Genomic DNA, 24,126 nt, shown 5'->3' with positions numbered 1-24,126 from the left:
CTCCACACAACCCGCCTGCCTCAACGGCAACTTTACTTTAAGGTAAACTGAGGCTCAGATCTCCTGAGACAAGAGAATTCCCACCTCTCTTTATAGAAACCCAGAATGGGCTAGAGCAGGAAGATTTACAAAATTGTCACCTCTTTCTTTAAAGAAAGGAAGGAAGAAGCAAGGAGAAAATCTCAGAACGAAAAGAAGAAGAAGTGAAAAAAAAAATCTTTAGCCTCTATGTACAAATCACATTGTTAAGGAAGAAGACCCATCTTTTCACGTTTTCTAGAAACATATACCCAGGTTTAGAACATGTACACACACACACACACACACACACACCAAATATTTTGGGTGGGGGAAAATGGCTGTCCCCTAATTGTCGACACCCAGTTTCGAGAGTCCTTGCCGAAAATCCTGCAATTCATCTATCTTTCCATCTAGTACATCTAAAAAAGTTTGTAACTCCGTCTTCAAGTTGCTCTGCCTGTGTTTGCTCTCTTCTACTTCCGTCCGTAGAGCTCTGACTTTCTCTTCCAGATCTTTATTCTTTTTCTCAGCCGCCTGCAAAACAGAAAACGCGTTTGAAGAAAAACAGTCCGACAAGACAGCCAACAGGTCAATATATCTGCTTCCACTTTGCAAGGCAATGTTTTTGGTAAACAATCTGCAATCAAATTCCCTACATTCGTTTTAATCTGAGCAGAGCCTAGAAATATGCAGAGGTCGTCCACACAGCTAACCCCTTTGCAGGGAATTGTGTCACTCTGGTTGCAATTTTTTTTTTTTTGCAGTTGATTACAATTTATGTTATGCGCTCTGCATGTGTCATCCTCATCCTCATCTATGAGTCAATGTGTCTTGTTTGGGAATTCAAGTTTTTAAAATTAAAAAATCAATACACCTAAAGTTTTATTGGTTAATATGAATAAAGGCAGTAATGCGACTTAATGTCCTCCAAGGTAATGGTGCGGGGTGATAGGAGTTATAGCTCAGCAACGCCTAAGGGGCTAGTTTTGTGGCAGCAGATTCGGGCAGTGAAGAGGTTGGGGAGGAACATGGGCCAGTCCTGGAGTCTGGGGAAGGCTCTGAGGAGGGCTCTGCGTTGGAGGCAGAGAGGGGGCCAGAGCCGTATGCCAGTTATCAGAGTCAGACATTAGTGAGGCAGACAAACAGCTGGAGCCTCTTCCCAGTGTGCGCATGCGCAGAGTTGCCAGACGAAGGGAACAGCTAAAAAAAGGGGGTCGACTTGGGAGTAAGGCCACAGGTGGACGATGAATGGCCCCTCCCAGAGGAAATAAAAGAGGAGCGAAAGGGGAGTGGAGTTTGCAGGAGACAATTTGTTCGCTTAATTGGCTCGTGACTCTCCAAGACTCCTTGCCAAGTTCTGCAGAAATCGGCCTGGCAGCTCTCCAAGCCAGATAAGGTCTGTGACTGGAAATCCTCCCTTGAAAAACTTTGCTGGATATGAATGAGCAGAATTCACAGTTTTAATCAAAGGGCTTTTTGTCGGGACAAGGAGTTTGCTTCATGTTCTTGGGAAGCCTCGGTCAGAATAGCTACCTAGTCTCAAACTTTACTCATGGAGTTGGCTTCACTGAGAGCCTATTTCATTCTCCCGACTTATATCAGAATGAATCACACTCTTTGGCCCTGTCTCCTGCCTATAAGAAAAAGATATTGGCTGTAGATTTGAAGCAATATTTTCATTTAAACCGCACAGTATTTTTACCAAAGATTAATTAGTATTCGTACCTGCAATTTCTGAGAAACCGTTTCACATTCTGTCATGAGCTGAGGTATAATTTCACCCTGTTTCCGTAGATCTTCCAATTCCTAGAGAAATATGCATGCCACGAAATTATAATCACAGACATCCTCACCTTCCCACTTTCTTAAATATATATTTAAGGTGTTAGAAGAAAGCCTTAGCACTTGAGTGCCTGGGGAAGTTTCCACTGTCAAAGGAAATGAATCATTAAAATGTTAACTTAAGGGGAAAACATGTCTCCTTGCTGTGCAATAATTTCAACGTTTGATGATGCCTTCTGCTTTAATAAATAGTCCAAATACGCAGATACGTTTATACATTAAAATGTTGTGCTACCCTTGGGCGGCGCGGGGGAAGAGAATGAATTAAAATAGCAACATCCACTCCAAGCAAAGATTTTGCTGGAAAATAGGGTGATTCTTAGCCTTCAAGGCAGTAACTTGAAGAAGGAAACCAGAATGGTTGGAATGGAAGGGATTTCATTTAAAAAGTTGCTCCATTACCAATGTTTGGATGGAATGGCTCCAGAAAAGCTCTTTCCTCCCAAAAATAGCAAATCAGCACCAGCCAAGTGGATAGTGCCACTAGCTGATAGGGGAATGAAGTGCATTATAACTACAAGATGGAAGGTAGCTTTTTTAAACAGCAGGGGAATACTCTTTTTATTTATTTATATCCTGCCATTGATATTTTTATAAACAACTCAAGGCAGCTAAAACCGACAACATACGTTCTTCCTCCTCCTATTTTCCCCACCACAACAATCCTGTGAGATGGGTTGGGTTGAGAGACAGAGGGACTGACCCAAAGTCAGCCAGCTGGCTTTGTTGGGTAAAGTGGGACTAGAACTCACGGTCTCCTGGTGATTGGCTCAAAGTCACCCAGCTGGCTTTCATGGTGAGGATGGGACTAGAATACATATCTTCTGGTGATTGGTCCAAGGTCAGACAGCTGGCTTTCATGGCTAAGGTGGGGTTAGAACTCACAATCTCCTGGTGATTGGCCCAAAGTCACCCAACTAGTTTTCATGTCTAACTAAGGTGAAACTTCCTTCCTTCCTTCCTTCCTTCCTTCCTTCCTTCCTTCCTTCCTTCCTTCCTTCCTTCCTTCCCCCCTTCCTTTATTTCCTTCCTTCCTTCTGCCCACTGCCAGCAGTTTGATTCTCACCAGCTGAAGGTTGACTCAGCCTTCCATCCTTCCGAGGTGGGTAAAATCTAGATTGTTGGGGGCAAGAGGCTTACTCTGTAAACTGCTTAGAGAGGGCTGGAAAGCACTGTAAAGCAGTATATAAGTCTAAGTGCTATTGCTGTTGTCCTTCCTTCCTTCCTTCCTTCCTTCCTTCCTTCCTTCCTTCCTTCCTTCCTTCCTTCCTTCCTTCCTTCCCATCCCATCCCGTCCCTTCCTTTCCTTTCCATCCTTTCCTTCCTTCCCTCTGTCCACTGCCAGCAGTTCGATTCTCACCAGATTTAAGGTTGACTCAGCCTTCCATCCTTCTGAGGTGTGTAAAATGAGGACCCAGATTGTTGGGGACAAGAGGCTGACTCTGCAAACTGCTTAGAGGGGGCTGGAAAGCACTGTAAAGCAGTATGTAAGTCTAAATCCTATTGCTGTTGTCCGTCCTTCCTTCCTTCCTTCCTTCCTTCCTTCCTTCCTTCCTTCCTTCCTTCCTTCCTTCCCTTCCCTTCCCTTCCCTTTCTTTCCTTTCCATCCTTCCCTCTGCCTACTGCCATATGTTTGATTCTCACCAGACTCAAGGTTGACTCAGCCTTCCATTCTTCCATGGTGGGTAAAATGACAACCCTGATTGTTGGGGGCAAGAGGCTGTCTCTGTAAATCACTTAGGGAGGACTGTAAAGCGGTATATAAGTGCTAGTGCTATTGCTACTGCTATTCCTTCCTGCCTTCCTTCCTCTCTGATTCCCTTTCTATATATAAGAATATCTGCAACCGAGGAGGAAGGACAAAGTTTTCTTCTCTCCTGCTACCTCCTCCTTCTGGCCTTGCATCCCCACTCAGGAAGTGCCAGTTTCGAACGGGCTCCTTTCACCGTGTCTCACTTTCTGAGGGGAATTCACACACTAGGTTTTTTTCTTGCAAAGACAAAATTAGCTTTCTGTCTGGCACTCGCTGGGGCTTGGTAATGCAAGGGCAGTGCCTGAGAAGCAAACCCAGGGCATACCTTCGCCAACAAATGAAAAGGCAGCTTATCAGATTCACGAGTCTTACAAAATACTATGACGAGGCTGGGTGCGTTTTCCCCCCTTTGAAGCTTATTTGCAGAAGACGTTTGAAAGCGGGTTCATCAACCTCTATTCGTCTGAATTGATTCTGTGTACAGGTAGTCCTCGCCTCACGACCGCAACTGAGCCCAACATTTCTGTGGCTAAGGGAAACATTTATATAGTGATTTTGGCTCCTTTCTTGCCGTGGTTGCTAAGTGAACCGCTGCAGTTGGGAAGTCAGTAACATGGCTGTTAACTGAGTCTGCCTTCCCTGTGGACTTTGTTTGACTACCGGGACGCTGCAACGGTCATAAATATGAGTCAGTGGCCAAGCTTGGAACTGATTGGCCCCTCCCATAAGACGTAAAAGAGGAGCAAAAGGGATGTGAGCTTTTGCAGGAAGCAATTAGTTACAATACAATACAATAGCAGAGTTGGAAGGGACCTTAGAGGTCTTCTAGTCCAACCCCCTGCCTAGACAGGAAACCCTATACCATTTCAGACAAATGGCTATCCAACATCTTCTTAAAGACTTCCAGTGTTGGGGCTTTCACAACTTCTGGAGGCAAGCTGTTCCACTGATTAATTGTTCTAACTGTCAGGAAATTTCTCCTTAGTTCTAAGTTGCTTCTCTCCTTGATTAGTTTCCACCCATTGCTTCTTGTCCTGCCCTCAGGTGTTTTGGAGAATAGCTTGACTCCCTCTTCTTTGTGGCAACCCCTGAGATATTGGAATGCTGGGAAGAGTAGTTCGGAAAGATCTGAACAGAAGTGAAGCAGGCACGAAGGAATGAAGGCGGGAACGAGACTGACCCAATACAGTCATTCTTCCCCAACAAATCTTACGTTTGCATCTCTACTTTCCCAAAGATTCGTTTTGACCAAGCGTACATTAGCTTTTTCCTTCCGTTCATAGCTTTACTTACCAATTCCTTATCCTGAAGTTCTGTTTCCAGATCCTGAAGACGCCTGCTAAGCTGTGCATTCCGGTCGCGCTCCTTATCGATTTCGTTGCACTGTTCTTCCAGCTCCGTGATCTTAAAGGAAGAAAACACAGGGACTCTTTAAACTTTGTCCCTGAAGGGGATTGTTATGTGTGTTGGGCCTCGACTGGAGTTTGAGAACATGGCGCTATACATCCCTTCTTACAATGAGCCCTGGTGGTGCAGGGGTTAGAATGCACTATTGCGGGCTAACTCTGCCCAAAGCCAGGAGTTCGATCCTGATTGGCTCAAGTTGAAAGCACTGTGTAGCGGTATATAAGCCTAAGTGCTATTGCTATTCCTTCCTTCCTTCATCTCTGATTCCCTTTCTCATTCTCCTTTCTCATGATGCAGTGGTTAGAATGCACTATTGCGGGCTAACTCTGCTCACAGCCAGGAGTTCGACCCTAATCGGTTCAAGGTTGACTCAGCCTTCCATCCTTCTGAGATCAGTAAAATGAGGACCCAGATTGTTAAGGGCAAGAGGCTGACATTCATAAACTGCTCTGAGAGTGCTGTAAAGTCTAAGTGCTATGGGCTAGTGAAAAAATTATCATTACCCCTCTAATTTTGATGGACGCCTTAAGAAAAGCAACCTCCATCTTTAAATGGACCAAGAATGCTAACATGCTTGTGAAGAAGGCACAGAAGAGGCTGTACTTCCTGAGAATGCTAAGGAAGATAAATCTATCTCAGCATCTACTTCTATCCTACTATCGCAGCACTATTGAGAGTGTCCTGACATACGGCATTCTTGCATGGTATGGGAGCAGCTCTGCAGCGGACACAAAAACTCTACAGAGAATCATTAAAACTGACCAGAATATCACCGGGCTCCAGGTACGAGCCCTGGATGACATCTTTGCATCTCGCTGTTTGAGGAAGTTGCATAACATTCTCAGAGACTCTTCCCATCCTGCTTACAATCTTTTTACACTGTTGCCTTCAGGCAGAAGATACGGAACAATTAAAAGTAGGACCACACGTCTTCTGAATGGCTTTTATCCCAGAGCTATAAGTGCACTCAACAATGAACTAAAGGGCCGCCATCAGTGAGTTATTGGACAGCATTACTTGGTCTGTTGTGTGGATGCTTGGGTGGTTTAGGTGTTTGGGGATTGTTATGTGAGTTGGGCGTGGTCTCTGGGTGTTATGTGAATTTCGTTGTATGTGTATACTGTGTATATACATACAATGACAATAAAGTTAATATAGAGTTTTAAGTTCTTCAGTTTTACCGGATTTAATGAGGATCTTCTTAGCAATCAATAGCAAAAACAGATGCTTTACAATATACAATATGCAATAGCAGAGTTGGAAGGGACCTTGGAGGTCTTCTAGTCCAACCCCCTGCCTAGGCAGGAAATCCTATACCGTTTCAGACAAATGGTTATCCAACATCTTCTTAAATACTTCCAATGTTGGGGCATTCACAACTTCTGGAGGCAACTTCTGTTCCACTGGTTAATTGTTCTAACTGTCAGGAAGTTTCTCCTCAGTTCTAAGTTGCTTCTCTCCTTGATTAGTTTCCACCCATTGCTTCTTGTTCTACCCTCAGGTGCCTTGGACAATAGTTTGACTCCCTCTTCTTTGGGGCAGCCTCTTAGATATTGGAAGACTGCTATCATGTCACTCCTGGTCCTTCTTTTCATTAAACTAGACATACCCAGTTCCTGCAACCGTTCTTCATATGTTTTAGTCTCCAGTCCCCTAATCATCTTGGTTGCTCTTCTCTGCACTCTTTCTAGAGTCTCCACATCTTTTCTACCTCATCATACATTTTCTACAGCTTTCATTTGTGGCATCCCGTACCTTACTCCGCAGTTGATCGTTTTCATCTTTGCTGATGGAAAACTGCTTTTTCCAGTGTTCTATGCTGGCCGCGGATTCCTGCAGAGCCGTTGTGAGCCTCGCGTTGCTCTCTCTTAATGCCTGCAGTTCTGTTTCCCATTTCTTCACATTGGAGGTACTAAAAATGAGAAAAGGCACACAGGCACCCTTGACATTGGTCGGTACAAGCTGAATTGGGATTTGCTTTTTTTTAAAAAGTAGCCCTTCCCGATTCCACCTGTGCAATTAACAGATTTTTCCAGGGTAAACAAAATAAATTCGTGTTATACATCACCATTAGGGTCCTTCTTTCGTTGCATTCCTACCCTCTTGCAAATTAAAAGAGGGCGCTCTCATGATTATTTAATATTGTTTAGTCCCCTCAAGATGCAAAAGGAAAAGAAAAAAAAAGAATCAGGGTTATCCCAACATGTCTACAATTTGCCTTGTGCATTGTGAAGTTAATTTACACACTTCTGGTTAAAAAGAATTCTTGTAAAAGAGGTATAGAATAACAGAGTTGGAAGGGACCTTGGAGGTCTTCTAGTCCAACCCTCTGCTTAGGCAGGAAACCCTACACCACTTCAGACAAATGGCTATCCAACATCTTCTTAAAGACTTCCAGTGTTGGGGCATTCACAACTTCTGGAGGCAACTTCTGTTCCACTGATTAATTGTTCTAACTGTCAGGAAAATTTTCCTTAGTTCTAAGTTGCTTCTCTCCTTGATTAGTTTCCACCCATTGCTTCTTGTTCTACCCTCAGGTGCTTTGGAGAATAGCTTGACTCCCTCTTCTTTGGGGCAGCCTCGAGATATCGGAAGACTGCTATCATGTCTCCCCTAGTCCTTCGTATAAATATGCCCTAACTTATATCAATCTGGTACGAAATAAAATGTGTGAATCTGTGCAGTAGGTAAGGCACAAACTCTTCTCCGAGGACAAAAACTGAAAACAAATTGAAAAACATTTTGCTATGTTGGGTTTGTGTAGCACTACATGTGGCCACCAGATGCTGGATATTGTTCCTCCTAAGCTCTTGGAGCAAGCAGAAATTTTCCCCGTTCAGCACATGTTCACATCATGGAGTTACAGTTATCATTGATCTCCCTCCAACGGTGTCATCGGAAGCAAAAATGGAGACGTTCCAATTGTGCCATTTTGTTTGATTTTAGGACCATAGCCTCAATCCATCCCTGCAGGAGGAAATGACCTCTCTCCACAGTGGAGAAGCCGATCGTGGAGAAAGTAGAACTTGCAAAAAAAAAAATGGCTGGCTTGATTTGTTTGATTAGGAAAAAACTGCAATTACTTTTATGAAAGATTGGAAATCCTGTTTGGATTTATTTTATTTTGCTGAAGATGGCTAAGACTAAGCTGGTGATTTCCAGACTGGAAAAGGGAATGCATATAGGGAAAAGGGACCTATATTATGTAATTTTGAGAGAAGAAAATGATATTAATAGTCTATTGATGCGATAAAGTTACTTCTTTAAATATTTTTCCCCTTTTTCTTTGTTATGTTTTTTCCTTTCCTCCCCTCCCCTCTCCCTCCTTCCCTCCCTCCCTCTCTCCATCCCTTCCTTCTTTCCTTCCTTTCTGTCACTGATTTCATTGGGTCTGTTACTTAGACCGTTGACACTTTCCTTTTTTTCGTTCTTCCTTTTTTTTTCTCTTTCTTTCTTTCTTTTTTCTCTCTCCCTTCCTTCCTTCCTTTCTGTCATTGATTTCACTGGGTCTCTTACTTGGACCCTTGAAACCTTCCTTCCTTCCTTCCTTCCTTCCTTCCTTCCTTCCTTCCTTCCTTCCTTCCTTCCCATGTTCTTCTTTTAACTTTTAACTTTTCAAAGCCCAAGAGCCAGCGCTGTCCGAAGACGTCTCCGTGGTCATGTGGCGGGCCTGACTAAACATTAAAGCCACATGAAACGCTGTTACCTTCCCACCAAAGATGGTTCCTATTTTTCTTCTTGCATTTTTACGTGCTTTCAAACTGTTAGGTTGGCAGAAGTTGAGACAAGGAACGGGAGCTCACTCCGTTACGTGGAACTAGGGATTCAAACTGCCAATCTGCTGACCTTTCTGATCTTAACCATTGAGCCACCGCGTCCCTCCAAAGTTTATAAAAGAGAAAAGAACTCTTTCATGTCCCTAAACAGTGGATAAAATTTCCCGGTGCAAGGAACAGTAGCTTTCTCCCACTTTCCTCCCCCCAATTTTTTTTGTATGCTGCCAGATCTTGTCACGAGAGTCACACGTAATTCATGAATGACTCTTGAAAACTGCTTCACCTGTGGGCAAGAGCAATCCTGAGTTTGTCGTTTTCCATTTTTAGCTGCGCATCACTGGGACCCCCGTGTGAGCTTTTCTCCTCATCCGTTCCATTCACACTGGACGTTCGGGTAGAACACGGAGTTTCACGGCCCGATTCCTGCATGATAAGATTTCAAGAGGGCAAAAGAAAAAGAAAAAACATCGTAACCAAAGCATTCGTTTCCAATGTTTAAACTCAGCCAATTTTCTACTAGAAATTGTTTTGTTTTTTCCCCCCTCGGCCAATGCTTTATTTTAAGTTCGTTTCAAGATCTTAAAAGCTTTCATTCAAAAACTTGCCATTTTGTCTTTCGCAAGCTTGACGCGACCAATCAGTCCTTCCCCCATCTTTGAATACAGAACAGATCGTGGCTTACTTGCGAATGGTTACTGGAAGTTTCCATTTTTTCTTGCGACCGGTCTCTGGCCAGTCGAGCGGCTTCCTTCACCTCCTGGAACTTCTCAGCAAACTAAGCGGGAACACAAAGATCAAAATGTTGCCTTCATTTTTGGATTCTAGAGCTATGTAAGTGGGGAAATGCATTTTACAGTGGGTTATCAGGTGTGAAATCCAGCAGGTTCTGACAGGTTCTGGAGAACCGGTAGTGGTAATTTTGAGTAGTTTGTAGAACCGGTAGCAGAAATTTTGAGTAGTTTGTAGAACTGGCAAATTCCATCTCTGGCTGGCCCCAGAGTGTGGTGGGAATGGGGATTTTGCAGTAACTTTCCCCTGGAATGTGGTGGGAATGGGGATTTTGCAGTATCCTTCCTCTGGAGTGGGGTGAGAATGGGGACTTTGCAGTAACCTTCCTCTGGAGTGGGGTGGGAATGGAGATTTTGCAGTATGCTTCCCCTGGAGTGTGGTGGGAATGGGGATTTTGCAGTAACCTTCCCCTGGAGTGGGGTGGGAATGGAGATTTTACAGCATTCTTCCCCTGGAGTGTGGTGGGAATGGGGATTTTGCAATGTCCTTCTCCTGTCACGCCCACCAAGCCATGCCCGCCAAGCCACACCACGCCCACCAAGCCACGCCCACAGAACCGGTAGTTTAAAAAAAAATTGAATTTCACCACTGTGGGTTATGTCTTGGTCTCATAGGCAGCTGCTCGCGAACTGCTATAAACGTAGGCATACACAGACATAAGACATATTGAGTTGCTCCAATTCAGAATTCATCTCCATGAATAGGAAAAGAGTAGGAAAGGGGGAAAAAATAGACATTGGAAAAAGGGTAGGTAAATGCACTTCCTGTTCCTCTATAACCGTGATGGCGAACCTGTGGCGCAGGAGCCAGAGGTGGCATGCAGCGCCCTCTCTGTGGGCCCGCGAGCCGTCACTCTAGTTCAGCTCTGCCACACATGCATGCATACCTCCTTTGGGGCTGCACATGCATGCACGGGGGCAGAGTGCATTCGGGGGGCACACATGCATTGCATTTTGGGGGTTCAGGCACTTTGGACACTCGGTCTGGTAAAGGTCAGCCATCACTGCTCTATAAGGAAGTGTTGTACAGCACCTGAGAGTCCCTAACTGTTTTAACATAGCATTTGTTGGCTTTTAAGAATTTACCCAATAAGATAATCCCTCATTCAGTTTTTGCTTAGCTTGCAGCTTGCAAACCATGGTTTATGATTTATTAGATGCAAAAACCCCAGTAGTTATTCAGCAAATTCTGATTTCCCAACCCTGCCCTGAAAATCTATAAACCATGCAGTTCATTACCACCTACTCTTATTTACTTTTCGGTTGTTGGTACGTGGTAAGGAGCAACACTGCCCCCTCCCCCTATGTGAATGAAAGCAGCACCAAGAGTACTGCAGGGTATCGGGGTTTTTTGCTATAGGTTTTTATGCCAACAAGTATAATAAGTTGCTGAAAGATAGGATCTGGATGCAAACTGGTGCCAAACGCAAAGCCCAAGAACCACACCTCCAGCTGTACTCTAATGGGTACCAGTGGATCTCTGTTTTGCCACAAGACTGGATAATTCTAAATTTAAGAATATTAAGAGAGGCAAAAGCAGGTGTGCAGTACATTGCTGAACTGAAACGGAATATTCTTAAAAGAGGAGAAGAAGGAAAGAAAGGGGGAGGAGAGGGGGGGAGGAGGAGGAGGAGAGGGGGAGGAGGTGGAAGAGGCGGAGGAGGAAGAAGAAGAGGAGGAGGAGGGGGGAGGAGGAGGAGGAGGAGGAGGAGGAGGAGGAGGAGGAGGAGGAAGAAGATCGTACTTGGTGCTCTCTGAGCTTGCTTGTTTTTTTACAGATGTTTCATTACCCAAACTAGACAACATCATCAGTGAAGGAGAAGGAAACAGAGAAGGAAAAGAAACGAGAGAGGAAGACAAGAAAATGAAGGGAAGGAGGAGGAAAGAAAGGCAGGGAAAGGAAAAGGAGAAAGAAGAGGGAAGAGATGAGACTGAAAATGAATTGAGAGGAGGAAAAAGGAAGGAGGAGGAGAAAGAAGGAGATAGTAGAAAAAGGGAAGAGATGAAGGTAAAAATAAAGGGGAGAGGAAGAAAGGGAGGAAGGAGAAGGTGGATGAAGGAGGAAAGGAACAGGAAGAGGAAAGAGATGAAGCTGAAAATAAAGAGGAAGAAGAGGAAATGGAGGAAGGAAAGGGGAAAGAAGAATGAGGAGGAAAAAAGAAGAAGAGATGAAGATGAAAATGAAAAGGAGGGGGAAGGAGAAGGAGAAATGCATAGAACAAATACAAAGGAAGCAATATTTAATCCCCTGCTCATCATTTTATGATCACTCACACACTAACCTACAATGTCAGAGGGAGGGAAGGAAGAGCAAGAAAAAAGCAGATAAAATGCAGAAAGGAAACCAAAAACATGTTTTTCTTTCAGCTGAAGTGCAAATATGCATTATCATTATTTTTCCCCTCCCTTTGGCTGTGGCCTCCTTCCACCCCTCCAATTTTTTCCACCAAAGCATCCTTTCTATTGGCTGTAACAGAGCAGGGTGAAAATGGGAATAAATATTCATTTGAAAGCAAAAGAGTTATAAATCCTGGCTGTGAATATAATTTGCCAGTTAGCCTTATAGTAACCCTGTGGCTGAGATCACATTTAAAACTTAGATTTGTGTAATCCATCACTAAAAGTTATTGCTAGATTTGAGGAGGGAAAAAAAGAAAACAAGTATCCTATTTTTTCCACCACCATTATCTCTGAAAAAACCAGCCAAAATGGATGCTGCGTCAGAGCTGCCCTCTTTGCTGTTTCAATATAATTAAAATTAAATGAAACTAGTTCATTAAGGACATTATTACACTTTCCTAGGTTTGATCATTTTCCTTCTGGGTCATCTGAAACATTCATTGGGTGGTGGGAAGAGAGGCTTTGTGACTCATAAAACAGCCATGGATTGTGAAGTGAGAATTCTCCAAAGTGGGTTGGAAAGCAGGACTTTTCTTCAAGGTATCTCAAGATGGTGGACTGCAACTCCCATCAGCCCTGCTAATTAAGACAAAATGCTCCAATATATCATTTTGGGGAAAGGTGTCCAACGATTTGATGGTTGCAGAACAGATGTGCAAAATCTTGGATGTTGTCTTAAGAAGTGGCGTTGATAAGTCTCTTAATTGGATGCATGTCAGAGAATGTCTTGGGGTCATTGAAATGCCGGCCTGCGTTTCAGGAATGGGCGCTTGTGCATATTTACGAAGCCAGCTTGGACTGCCCTACAACATTCTTTCTAAAAAAAATTCGTTGTTGTAAATGGCTTTTCCAGTTAGATCACACTTGGCCAATAAAGAATTATATTCTATTCTAAAGTAGACATAACCTAAAAACAAACATGGATTCTCCTAGTCACTATTTTTTTTTTTTTTGCATTCAAAATTGCTTTTGGGCTTTGGGTCTTCCAGATGTTTGAAATGGCCCAAGATAGGGTTTTCTGAAAACTATTACCCAATTGCCACGCCTCTCTTGTTGGAAGGGGGAGGCAATTAAATATGCCATGGTTTTAATGTTTAATGAAATCAAAACAAGACGCGCAAATGTGAATGAAGTGACACAGGAGCCAGCCTCTCCCATCGCAACTGAAGGTGGAGAAATGTTGCCCAAAGAACATTATACATTCAGCCCCAAAACGAGTCCCCTGTTCCTAATTAGAAAGAAGGAGGAGGAGGAGGAGGAGGAGGAGGAGGAGGAGGAGGAGGAGGAGGAGGAGGAGGAGGAGGAGGAGGCGGCGGCAATCTGGAGCACACAAGGGCAAAGTCACACAAGGAAAGGCTGCAAACTCCATAAAGGTTTGGCTTGTGCAACAACCAGACCTCCCTTCCCGCTTAAGGAGGGGAGGTTGCAGCTGAATTGCCTGGCAATGTGGCCTCTTGCTCATAGCCGTTCAAACTTTCAGGGTTGAGAAGGGGCATGATTAACGGGGAATTCTTAGAAGGCTCAAGGGCATTTCATCCAGGGAGCCAACGCAATCTCAGGCTGTTAATGGCTGAATGCTTTGCATTTTTTACAGGACCCGTTTGCTCTGGGTCAAGATAAGGGCCTCTTTTAGAGCAGGGACAAAGCACCACGATTATTGGCCCTGAGTTTTGTCTGAAGGCAGAAAGGAAAGCTTATTCCTGATTCTCCCTTAACCAAACTGCTGCTTACCCAACAATGACTTGATTCTTGTTACAGCAATCTTTCTTTGGCATCTTTGGTCAATGCTAAAAAGGCTACAGTCACACAATCACCAATACACTTTGTTTTCTAGAGTCAAGGCCCAGAGGCCGGATCTTGCCAGCGGGGCCACCCTGGAAACAACCAAGGACCAGCACGCAGTGCAGTGGTGGGATTCCAAATCTTTTCCTACTGGTTCTATGAGAGCATGGCTTGCGCTCCCGCTTTGCGCGCGTGCCTAACGTACACCTCACATGTATGCGCAGCACTCAAAGACACCCCTTGGTGTCAGCGCTGGTGAGCTGAGCTGTTTTTTTGCTGCGTAAATCAGCTGAGCTAAAAAAAAACACATGGGAATATAAGACAGGAAACAATGGGGGCGGGAGGACGGGGCCAATCAGAGGTGGTAATTGCCTGTTCTCCAAACTATTCTGAACTACTCAAAATGTCTGCTACCGGTTCGCCTGAACCGGTCCGAACTGGCTGAATGGGTGGGTGGCCCTCCCAGGCTCCATTTACACTGGCAGAGGGTTGCAGGAAGCCATCGCAGTTGAAAATGGAGCTCAGGAGCCCGTTTTCGCTGGCAGAGGCACCCACGACACGAGTGACATCGGTCTGGCCACCATCCCAACCACACCCACCCTATTCCCCCCCAAAGTCAAACACAACCCTGATGCGGCCCTCAATGAAACCGAGTTTTGAGACCCCTGGACTTGAGAAATAAAGAGGTCCACATACAGCGATTTGCAGGGGCAGATTATCCCAAAGCAGGGGCAGAGCATCAGGCATCCCCCAAATAATTAAAATAGAAAAAAAGATCATTAGCACCACCCACAAGCCACTTCCCACCCGCTAATTATAGGAAATCAATCACCTTCCCAGGGAGAAGTTGCTTGTTAATTAAGAGGAAAAAATGAGAGACGTTCCAATTTTTCAGTAAGACTCCCACTGGATCCATATGCCTCTTCTTTTAATTTGGTGAGATTATTGCAGAGTTTACCAAAAAGAATTTTTGTTAAAAAAACACACACACATCCTGGCAACCACCACCGCCCCCAAACGCATACGAAAGTCAATTCCAGTTTCCCTACCTTTGTCAGCTGCTGTTCAGAAGAAAAACCCAGGCCGAAGACGGTGTTGGCTCTGCTATCAGCCCACTGGCCAAACTTCTGGGAGGTTTTTGTGAAAGTCATGTTAGGTGTGATGGTGCTATTTATAATCACCTGAAAAGGAAGGCACACAAAACAGACAAAGAGTACATTATTAGAACAAGATAATAAGTATGTTGTTCATCAATGATCTGGATGAGGGGATAAATGGGGAAATCATCAAATTTGCAGAGGACACCAAGCTGGCAGCAATAGCCAACACTCCAGAAGATAGGCTTAAGATACAGAAGGATCTTGACAGAGTTGAACATTGGGCGCTATCTAACCAAATGAAATTCAAGAGTTAAAAAAGTAAAGTTCTACATTTAGGCAAGAAAAGCAAAATGCACAGGTACAGTATAGGTGGTACCTCGCTCAATAGTAGTAACTGTGAGAGGGATCTTGGAGTCCTAGTGGACAACCATTTAAATAGGAGCCAGCCATTTGCAGCAGCTGCCAAAAGAGCCAACACAGTTCTAGGCTGCATAAACAGAGGGATAGAATCAAGATCACGTGAAGTGTTAATACCACTTTATAATGCCTTGGTAAGGCCACACTTGGAATCCTGCATTCAGTTCTGGTCGCCACGATGTAGAAAAGATGTGGAGACTCTAGAAAGAGAAGAAGCAACCTAGAACTAAGGAGAAATTTCCTGACAGTGAGAACAATTAATCAGTGGAACAACTTGCCTCCAGAAGCTGTGAATGCTCCAACACTGGAAGTTTTTAAAGAAGATGTTGGATATCCATTTGTCTGAAGTGGTGTAGGGTTTCCTATCTAAGCAGGAGGTTGGACTAGAAGACCTTCAAGGTCCCTACCAACTCTGTTATTCTATTCTAAGAATGTTAGGCCTGCCTGCTATCATGGGAGCAAAGAGTTGATTGCAAAGGGTAAGTATTTAAATGAATTTTCAACACAACTCTTGATGGAGCCAGTGTGCTTTTCGAATCCTGAATTACAAAGAGGAAAATTCTCAGCATCCAGCTGGACCGCAAATTCACAGCCCCTCAATGTTGATGTTGTTAAACTGGAGTCTATTTTGCCCCCATCCAAATCTCCCCAGCAACAATGAGAGAGGACTTCGGTGTCATCATTTAGTTAGCCAGGGGTTGAGAAGGATCATTGAGTATTATCAATGTATTGATGGTACCTACTTGTGGTGGCCAGCCAGCGGCCGGCAGATCTGGCAGCAGATTTGGACAGTGAGGAGGTTAGGGATGAACATGGGCCAGTCCTGGAGTCTGGGGAAGGTTCTGACAAGGGCTCTGCGTTGGAGGCAGAGTTGGGGCCAGGCCCCAGGGCCATCTGACAGTTATCAGCTGCCTTAGGAGTCAGACAGCAGTGAGGCAGAAGAGCAGCTGGAGCCTGTTCCCAGTGTGCGCATGCACAGAGCTGCCAGGGGAAGGGAACAGCTAAGAAACAAGGGTTGACTCAGGAGTAAAGCCACAGGAGGACACTTTGTCTGTTATTACGAACACAATAAGGCCCAAAACAAAAAAAGCTTTAAGGGGATAGTATGTGAACTCATTGGGACATCCCATGGCTATGGAAAGCACATCTTGAGCTAACTCCCTCTACTTCAACTAATTCTCTATTAACTGGCTCCATTCTCTATTTAAACTAAACATCAATTCTCTTTACCACAAGTCACCGAGAGAAGGATTGGCTGCTGTAAGGCATTCTACAAGGATGTCAAGAAATTGCACATAATTGCACACTTTAATACACCTCCCAGGTTGCCAACAGATGTGCAAAGCCTGAATTGGAACCAATATTCCAGGAAGACATCAAAATTAAGTATATTGCATAGCGCAGCTGCTATAATAATTTCTGTACTTCTCCTGATGTGTTTTGAAATGATTGCAGTATTGGATGTTTTTCAGTTTTATTTGAAAACAAAGGCAATTGCTTTGTGGCAGTTTGGATTCTACAGGTGTATGCTTCTTTGGTGTGTGTGTGTGTTTGTAAAGCCTCGCAGCACTTTCAACATTGTGGCATTTCCTTTTCTTTCTTTCTTTTTTTGCAGAAATCAGGTTTTTAATGTCCTCTTCTGCTTTTTTCAGTCCTCATCAAAGGAGATTAAAATCATTTGAAATGGAGAATAAAATGCAACAAAATTTCATTATGCAGGAAAATTTAAATCGAATGACCCAAAATAGAGGGAAGAGAAGTGTGGAACTGCCATTAATTTCATTTTTTATAATCCTTATGTAAATTTTATATAAATTACATAAGACGTATGCATTCAGCCAAAGACCTGGTTTGTGTTATTGTTGTTGTTAGTTGTGAAGTCGTGTCTGACCCATCGCAACCCCATGGACAATGTTCCTCCAGGCCTTCCTGTCCTCTACCATCCCCCGGAGTCCATTTAAGCTCATGCCAACTGCTTCTGTGACTCCATCCAGCCACCTCATTCTCTGTCGTCCCCTTCTTCTTTTGCCCTCAATCTTTCCCAGCATGAGGCTCTTCTCCAATGAATCCTTCCTTCTCATTAGGTGGCCAAAGTATTTGAGTTTCCTCTTCAGGATCTGGCCTTCTAAAGAGCAGTCAGGGTTGATCTCCTCTAGGACTGACCGGTTGGATCGCCTTGCAGTCCAAGGGACTCACAGGAATCTTCTCCAGCACCAGAGTTCAAAGGCCTCAATTCTTTGCTGCTCAGACTTCCTTATGGTCCAACTTTCACAGCCATATATTGCAACTGGGAAAACCAAAGCTTACCAAGGAAACCACTGAGAGAGGGCTGTAAAGCATTGTGAAGTAATAAGTATAAGTATAATTTTTATTGTCATTGTACTTAAATACAATGAAATTGGTTTTAACCTCACTGGTGCAAAATTATAGCAGAAACGAAAAAAGAAAGGAAAAAAAAACCTAATGTGTGCACGGAGTGATTTTTGTTAGATTTAAAAGTCTGACAGCCCAAGGATAGAAACTACCTTTAAACCTATTTGTTTGGCTGGCTATACTTTGATGTCTTCTGCCCGATGGCAGAAGTGCAAAGAGACACTGACCAGGGTGTGAATCATCTCGGAGTATCTTCCTTCCTTCCTTCCTTCCTTCCTTCCTTCAAGTGCTATTGCTATTGCAATTTTTCCTTATTTAATACATTAGAAAATATTCTCTAGGTTGCCAAACTAATGCCTAGCAAGGAAGCCAGAAACACCTCCCATGCTTGCTGACAGTTGTGTAATATTCCAGATTGGCTAATACATTATCCATATGAGCATACAAAATAAAGGCATATTTTTATTCATTGCCAAAGGAAGACACCAATGGATTTTTTTCAAAAGTGAACAGCAAAGAGGCATTTCCAAGAGGCCCACGTTATATCAGGAAAGTAGAACTTCTTCCCCTCCCACCTGTGCTGGGGCTTAATACAGATGATAAATGACAGAAGGGTTCAGGTTAGACTTTATTGGATTTTCACATCCAACTCCCATTTCCCAGATGTATTGCCAGTTATTGCTCTGGAAGTTCCTGGCACAGCGGAGTTCCAATTATCAAGGAAAGATTTAGCAAGATGTGTTCCGTTTTCGATATCTGGGTATCTTCTTACAAAGGGGAGTTTCAGTCCGAAACTCCATGATCCCAATGAATATGATGTGGTTTCGGATTCACCAATCCCTAAAGTTTTTAAATTGCGGGTGAATTGGAAATCGTTTATCAATGTAAATCATGCCTTCCTACTTTGAGTGCTTAAGAAGACCCATGTCACCTGAAATAAAAGCAGGGGTGGACTGCTGGGGATTTGCAGGGGTTTGGGAGAAACTCTAGGCTAAGATTCTATGCAGTTTGGAGAACCCCCAAATCCCACTGTTGGCTGGCCCCGCCTACCCATCCCCTCCCAGGAGTCCCCACGCGGCCCGTTTTGGATGCAGGTAAGTGCAGGGCCCGCATGGAGGCTCGGGGAGGGGAAAAACAGGCTTACTGGAAGTTCGGGAAGGCCAGGAATGGGCTGTCAGGCCTGCAGCCATCTTTTCTTTTGGATCTTTGGCCTGCCACATTTTCTATTATTCTACTATGCATTTTCTATTGTGGGAAAATGGGAGGGGGGGATGGTACGGAGTTACATACTATGTAGCCATAACAACATTCTTTCTAGAAAGCCAAGGTCATCCTTTGTCTCTGCACCTGACCGGAACTGGATGGGTGGAACTGCCAGCATGGCAGTGGGAGATTGGACCATGGGATGGACTGATGGGTGTGGGGGCAAGATCTTGAACTTTCAACTGGGTGGGGAAACCCGGGAAGCTTTCGGATTTGGGTTTTACCAGATGTGCCAACATGGCTCTCGAATAAATTGGAGCTTCGAGCAATACTTCGCCTTGGACTCTGATTTACTTTTGGATGCTATTTGGAACCCTGACACGGGCCTGTTTCTAGCCTCCAGAGGGCCCAGGCTGTTTTTACCCTCCTGGAGACTCGAGGAAAGCCTCCAGAGCCTGGGGAGGGCAAAAACACCCCCCCCCCACCGCCATGATGCAAGAGGCCGACTAGGCCATGCCCACCCAGCAACCAGGCAGAGAACCCCTTGCTAAATTTTTTGAAGCCCACCCCTGAATAAAAGCATATATCGTTTCACAGAAGATAACTAACATATCATTTGGGAAAACAGCAGTATCAGTTGAAAAGCTAAATCGGCCAGAAATTTGCAGGAAAGGCCAAAACTCCTCTCGAATAAATACTTTCTGTGTTTGACAAAAGAAGGACAAGCAAATATGTAATTAGCTAGGCAACCCTTGGCAGAGAGTCTCAAATCTTGGAAACAGCCACTGGAAAATAGAAGTTGTCCCAATTCAAATTTCACCTCCTGCTATTCTACCATGAAGTGACCTTTGCTTTGGTAAGGGCCTATTTTTAGTATTATGACCTGTAATACTACATTTAAACTACATCCCTCTTTGCAGGTTTGTGTGTCATCTATGCAAACCCTCAAAACGGTTGTACAAATAACGATTATTCTTAGTGAAGAATCAGCAGTGAGAAGATTGCTGGGAGCATTATAGAAGTTATACTTGAAATGAATATAAAAGTGGCATCTGCAGCAATTTGAAAATGAAAGACAAATACCAATTTCCACAAGTCTGCAAAAACATAAGTAAAAGAAATAACTGTAGCTACACTGCAGGTTCATTTTTAGCAGAAGATCTAGTATTTACAGCAATATGATCCATAACGCAAGACCAACGAATACGAAGATGGACATAAAGAAGGAACGAATTAAACATTCAAAGATAAACAAGAAGCAAACTTAGAGAATTACAGTCGATCAATGTGAAGGACTATGGGAAAAAGTTCAATAAAATTCACTCCAAGTACAATCTAATGAAACCTTGGTACAAAATGTTTTACAGGTAGTTTATAACTCTGTGTGTGATTGTTAAGATAAACAAAGCATATAACCACCATGTTGGAAATGCCATAAGAAAGATGGAATGTTTTGCTGTGCCAAAAAAAGTAATTAAAGTTTTGGAAAGAAATACAATAAAAACTCCAAAAATATTTCAAATAAATTTTGAGCAGAATGTTAATTTGATTAGAAGCAAGCACCAGATTCTTTTTAAGGAGGGAATATTAGGAATTTGGACACAAGGATTTCTATGTTGGGACCATATTGACTGCTTCATGCAAGGCAAAAATTGTCAATGTCATAATTTTTTCCAATACTACTACTAAGGGCAGGATTAATAGTAATAGCAATAGCTATTAACTTTACCTAAGGGTAAAGATAAAGGTTCCCCTCGCATATATGTGCTAGTCATTCCCGACTCTAGGGAGCTGTGCTCATCTCCGTTTCAAAGCCGAAGAGCCAGTGCTGTCCGAAGACGTCTCCGTGATCATGTGGCCGGCATGACTCAACGCCAAAGGCGCAGGGAACGCTGCTACCATGCCAAAGGTGGCCCCTATTTTTTCTACTTGCAGTTTTGCATGCTTTCGACCTGCTAAGTTGGCAGAAGCTGGGACAAGTAGCGGGAGCTCACTCCGTTATGGGATTCGAACTGCCAAACTGTCGACCTTTCTCTTCAACAAGCTCAGCATCTTAGCCACTGATCCCCTTTGACTTTACCTACTGCTTCATAATACTTTTCAACCCTCTGTAAGCAGTTTTACGGAGTCAGCCTCTTGCCCCCAACAATCTGGGTCCTCATTTTACCCATCTCAGAAGGATGGAAGGCTGAGTCAACGTTAATCTGGTTAGAATCGAACTCCAGGCTGTGGGCAGTGAGTTAGCCTGCAGCACTGCATTCTAACCCCTGTGCCACCATGGCTAAGCAACCCACATTAATGGTCAAGGTGTTCCACTTTCCTGAATCTACCATGTATTCATCAGGAGAAAGTGGGGGAAGGAAGTCAAGTTGGCAGATGGCTAACCAACAACATCTGCTGCTTCCTCCCGAATGCCATCTTAAGACTGGAACTAAATATAGCGACTCAAAAACCAAGCCAGCTTCCCACCCACGCCAACATGCTTAATATCTGACTTGAAGAATCGGATCTGGAGACGTTGGAGATTCTGTTCTCTTGCTCCATGGAATTTGGATTGGTTCCAATGAAATGTCCAGCCATTGAGCTTGGAGAACAAGTCACATTCTTGCTCACCTACCCTGTTTCCCTGAAAATAAGACCTCCCCGGATAATAAGCCCAATCGGGCTTTGGAGCGCATGCGCTAAAATAAGCCCTCCCCAAAAATATTTAACCACATGCACAGCCAGTCCCTGCCATTTCCTTGGGGAAGGGGGGGGACATGCCCCATGCACCCCACACGTACCTGCCATCCATGCGGAATGGCCTTGCAGAGGCCGCTCCCGCAAACCCTAGCTACCGCGCCCCTTCTCTTAATGGCGGCCGCAAAAAGAGCAGCAGGCCCAGTGACGCAAGGGATGGCAAGAGTGTGCCAGAAACAGAGACAGAACTTCCGGCTCTCTCTGGATCAGCTGATCTGCAGGATTGCGGGCCGAGGTTAAGGGGCCTACTCCTTAATAAGACCTCCCTGAAAATAAGGCCAAGTGCTTATTTCAGAGGTCAAAAGAAAATAAGACCCTGCCTTATTTTCAGGGAAACACAGTAGGGTAGGTTCCTACCAGTTTGGACTGGTTCAGTTGAACCAGTGGTAGCTTGGTGGCCTGGGTCACTGGAACCGGCAGAGACCCAGGCCTGCCACACCCCCTAACCTGTTCTCCTGGCAGTGCCATAGGCGCCGCCATCTTGTTTCTTGCTTCTGCACATGCACAGAGACATTTTAGTTGTACTGCGCATGTGCACCCACTGAACTGGCAGTAGCCTCTACCGGAACCCACCACTGAATCGAGCCATAACTACCGACACCCGTACTGTGTTTCACCCCAAAGAATAGTCTACAGAAGCAATCACAGAAGCTACAGGAAAGGAGAAAGTGTCCCTGGCTTGACCTTTGAAATCTAACTCATGTACAGATGTTCGGTTTTGTTTTTCCTGGCGCCCTTCCGTGAAACTGAGTGAAGGCAAAAGAGTGGTGGAATTTACCAACGACTTTCCTTCTTTCGAGATAGACGTTGAGAAGTGATCTGGCACCCAACCAATCAGGATGCATCTGTTTGGCCAAATCTCAGCACCTGCCTGGGTAGAACATGTAACTCCTTCCTTCATTGAGTTCCCGCAGTTTGGGCTGAGAAAACGCAAGGCCTGCAGTCAAAATATACCCATTTCCCAGAAGAGGAACTGATGAGGTTTTTCTCTCTGCCACCAATTTTATTTGGGTTGCAAATTCTGCACTGCAGCCAGCCACCGTGGTTATTTTTTAAAGTCATTCCTGAGGCTTAAGCCGAACTTAAGAGGCATGCTTGGAATAGCTCTCTGTTTTATCTATGGGTTAACAAATTTATTGACCATTTAAAAAAAAAAGAGAGTCAAATAAAATAGAAAACCTAACTCCTGCTCTGGTTTATAACATAAATATTTTAGGTCTTGTGAAAAACGGCATGACAGGAAGATTTGATTAGAACAAGAAACAGCTTAACCACAATTTATTAAATACATTAGGCCCCCAACTGACTGGTTTCTTAATAAATTGTCACAAGCCTTGATTGATCAACCTCTTTAAATCAAGTTCACATGTTGCATTAAGCTACAAAAAGCAGATGATGATCAAATCTGCCCGTAACTCAGAGCAATATTTCTCAACCTCAGCAATGTATATAAGGGTGTGTGGACTTCAGCTCCCAGAATTCTCCAGCTGACATGGTGGCTGGGAATTCTGGGAGTTGAAGCCCACTCGATTTAAACTTGATGGGGGTTGAGAAACTCTGACTTCAAACAGTGTGTGAGTCAGGATTTATTATAGTTTTCTAGAAAATACCACTTCCTTGTAGTCAGGAAGCAAGTAGTAGACCTATGAAGTTCAACTGCCTACTTCTCTTTGAAGGAAACCATCAGTTGGAGAAGAACCTTAATAAATGGCTTAACAAAGGAAACACATGAATTGATTTAGACATCAAGTATCTTTTTAGAAGTCAGATCTTGCCTTCACATTGATGAAAATCTCATCCTCAAAAGTTCTTCATGAAATTGTCACTGAATCTAAGCGACTCCACCAGCGGTGGGTTCCACATTTTGTTGCCACCAGTTCACCTTGCGGGGTACATGTGCCCCATCCACGCATGTGCCCAGCCTTCTGTGCATGTGCTTTGCTCATGCGCATGCCTTCTGTGCATGCACCTGGCCTCAAAAATGTGCCGAAATAGGATGGCATAGAGCTGGGGTGGATGGATGGGCCCACCTGCGTTTTTCTAACCCCTAACCCTAACCATCTGAATACCATTTCTGGACTCCACCACAAAACATTCATATTTTCATTACTGGTGTCTTTTTTTTATCATTACTGATGTCTTTTCTCTCTCTCAGCATGTTCATAAAATGTTGTCTTATTTGCTTGCTCTTGCTAAACACTCTTGGGGCAGAAGGGAAAGTGGTAATTTTAAAGAGTAATAATCTTGTTGCTCAGTTAACACCTACGAAATTCATTACTGCAGCAGCATTCAACATTTAAGAGCACCCCAGGATTCTTCATTTATTTTATATTGTACCTTACGACATGTGACTGATTCAGCAACTGTCTCTCTTTAAAAAAAATAGCTGGACAGACCACTGGGAAATACACACTATAACCAGAAACAGGTAGTATCATATTGGGCTGTATGAAGAACTGAAGAGGTCACCTTTGCTCTTACAAAGAGGACATTCAGGCCCTGTCACAAAATTAGCATCGTTCAAT

At 43.9% G+C, this 24,126-nt stretch overlaps 1 protein-coding gene across 1 annotated transcript in view; it reads right to left on the bottom strand.

Annotated features, from left to right (window-relative positions):
• Positions 1-6: 6 nt before the first annotated feature.
• The window catches only part of HOMER2 (homer scaffold protein 2), a 59,125-nt gene continuing 35,005 nt past the window's right edge, over positions 7-24,126 (bottom strand). Inside the window, exons 3-9 of the mRNA XM_081964740.1 lie at positions 14,819-14,950; positions 9,482-9,574; positions 9,083-9,222; positions 6,779-6,935; positions 4,910-5,020; positions 1,747-1,827; positions 7-555 (exon numbers count right to left, since the gene is read on the bottom strand). Coding sequence (XP_081820866.1) covers positions 367-555; positions 1,747-1,827; positions 4,910-5,020; positions 6,779-6,935; positions 9,083-9,222; positions 9,482-9,574; positions 14,819-14,950 — 903 coding nt within the window. The 3' untranslated portion in view covers positions 7-366. The remainder of the gene's footprint in view (positions 556-1,746; positions 1,828-4,909; positions 5,021-6,778; positions 6,936-9,082; positions 9,223-9,481; positions 9,575-14,818; positions 14,951-24,126) is intronic.

This window comes from Natrix helvetica (genome assembly GCF_964273705.1).
Source record: "Natrix helvetica genome assembly, chromosome: 12".
Classification (NCBI taxonomy): domain Eukaryota; kingdom Metazoa; phylum Chordata; class Lepidosauria; order Squamata; family Natricidae; genus Natrix; species Natrix helvetica.
Note: the sequence above shows the minus strand (reverse complement) of the source record. Positions and strands in the feature narration are given on the sequence as shown.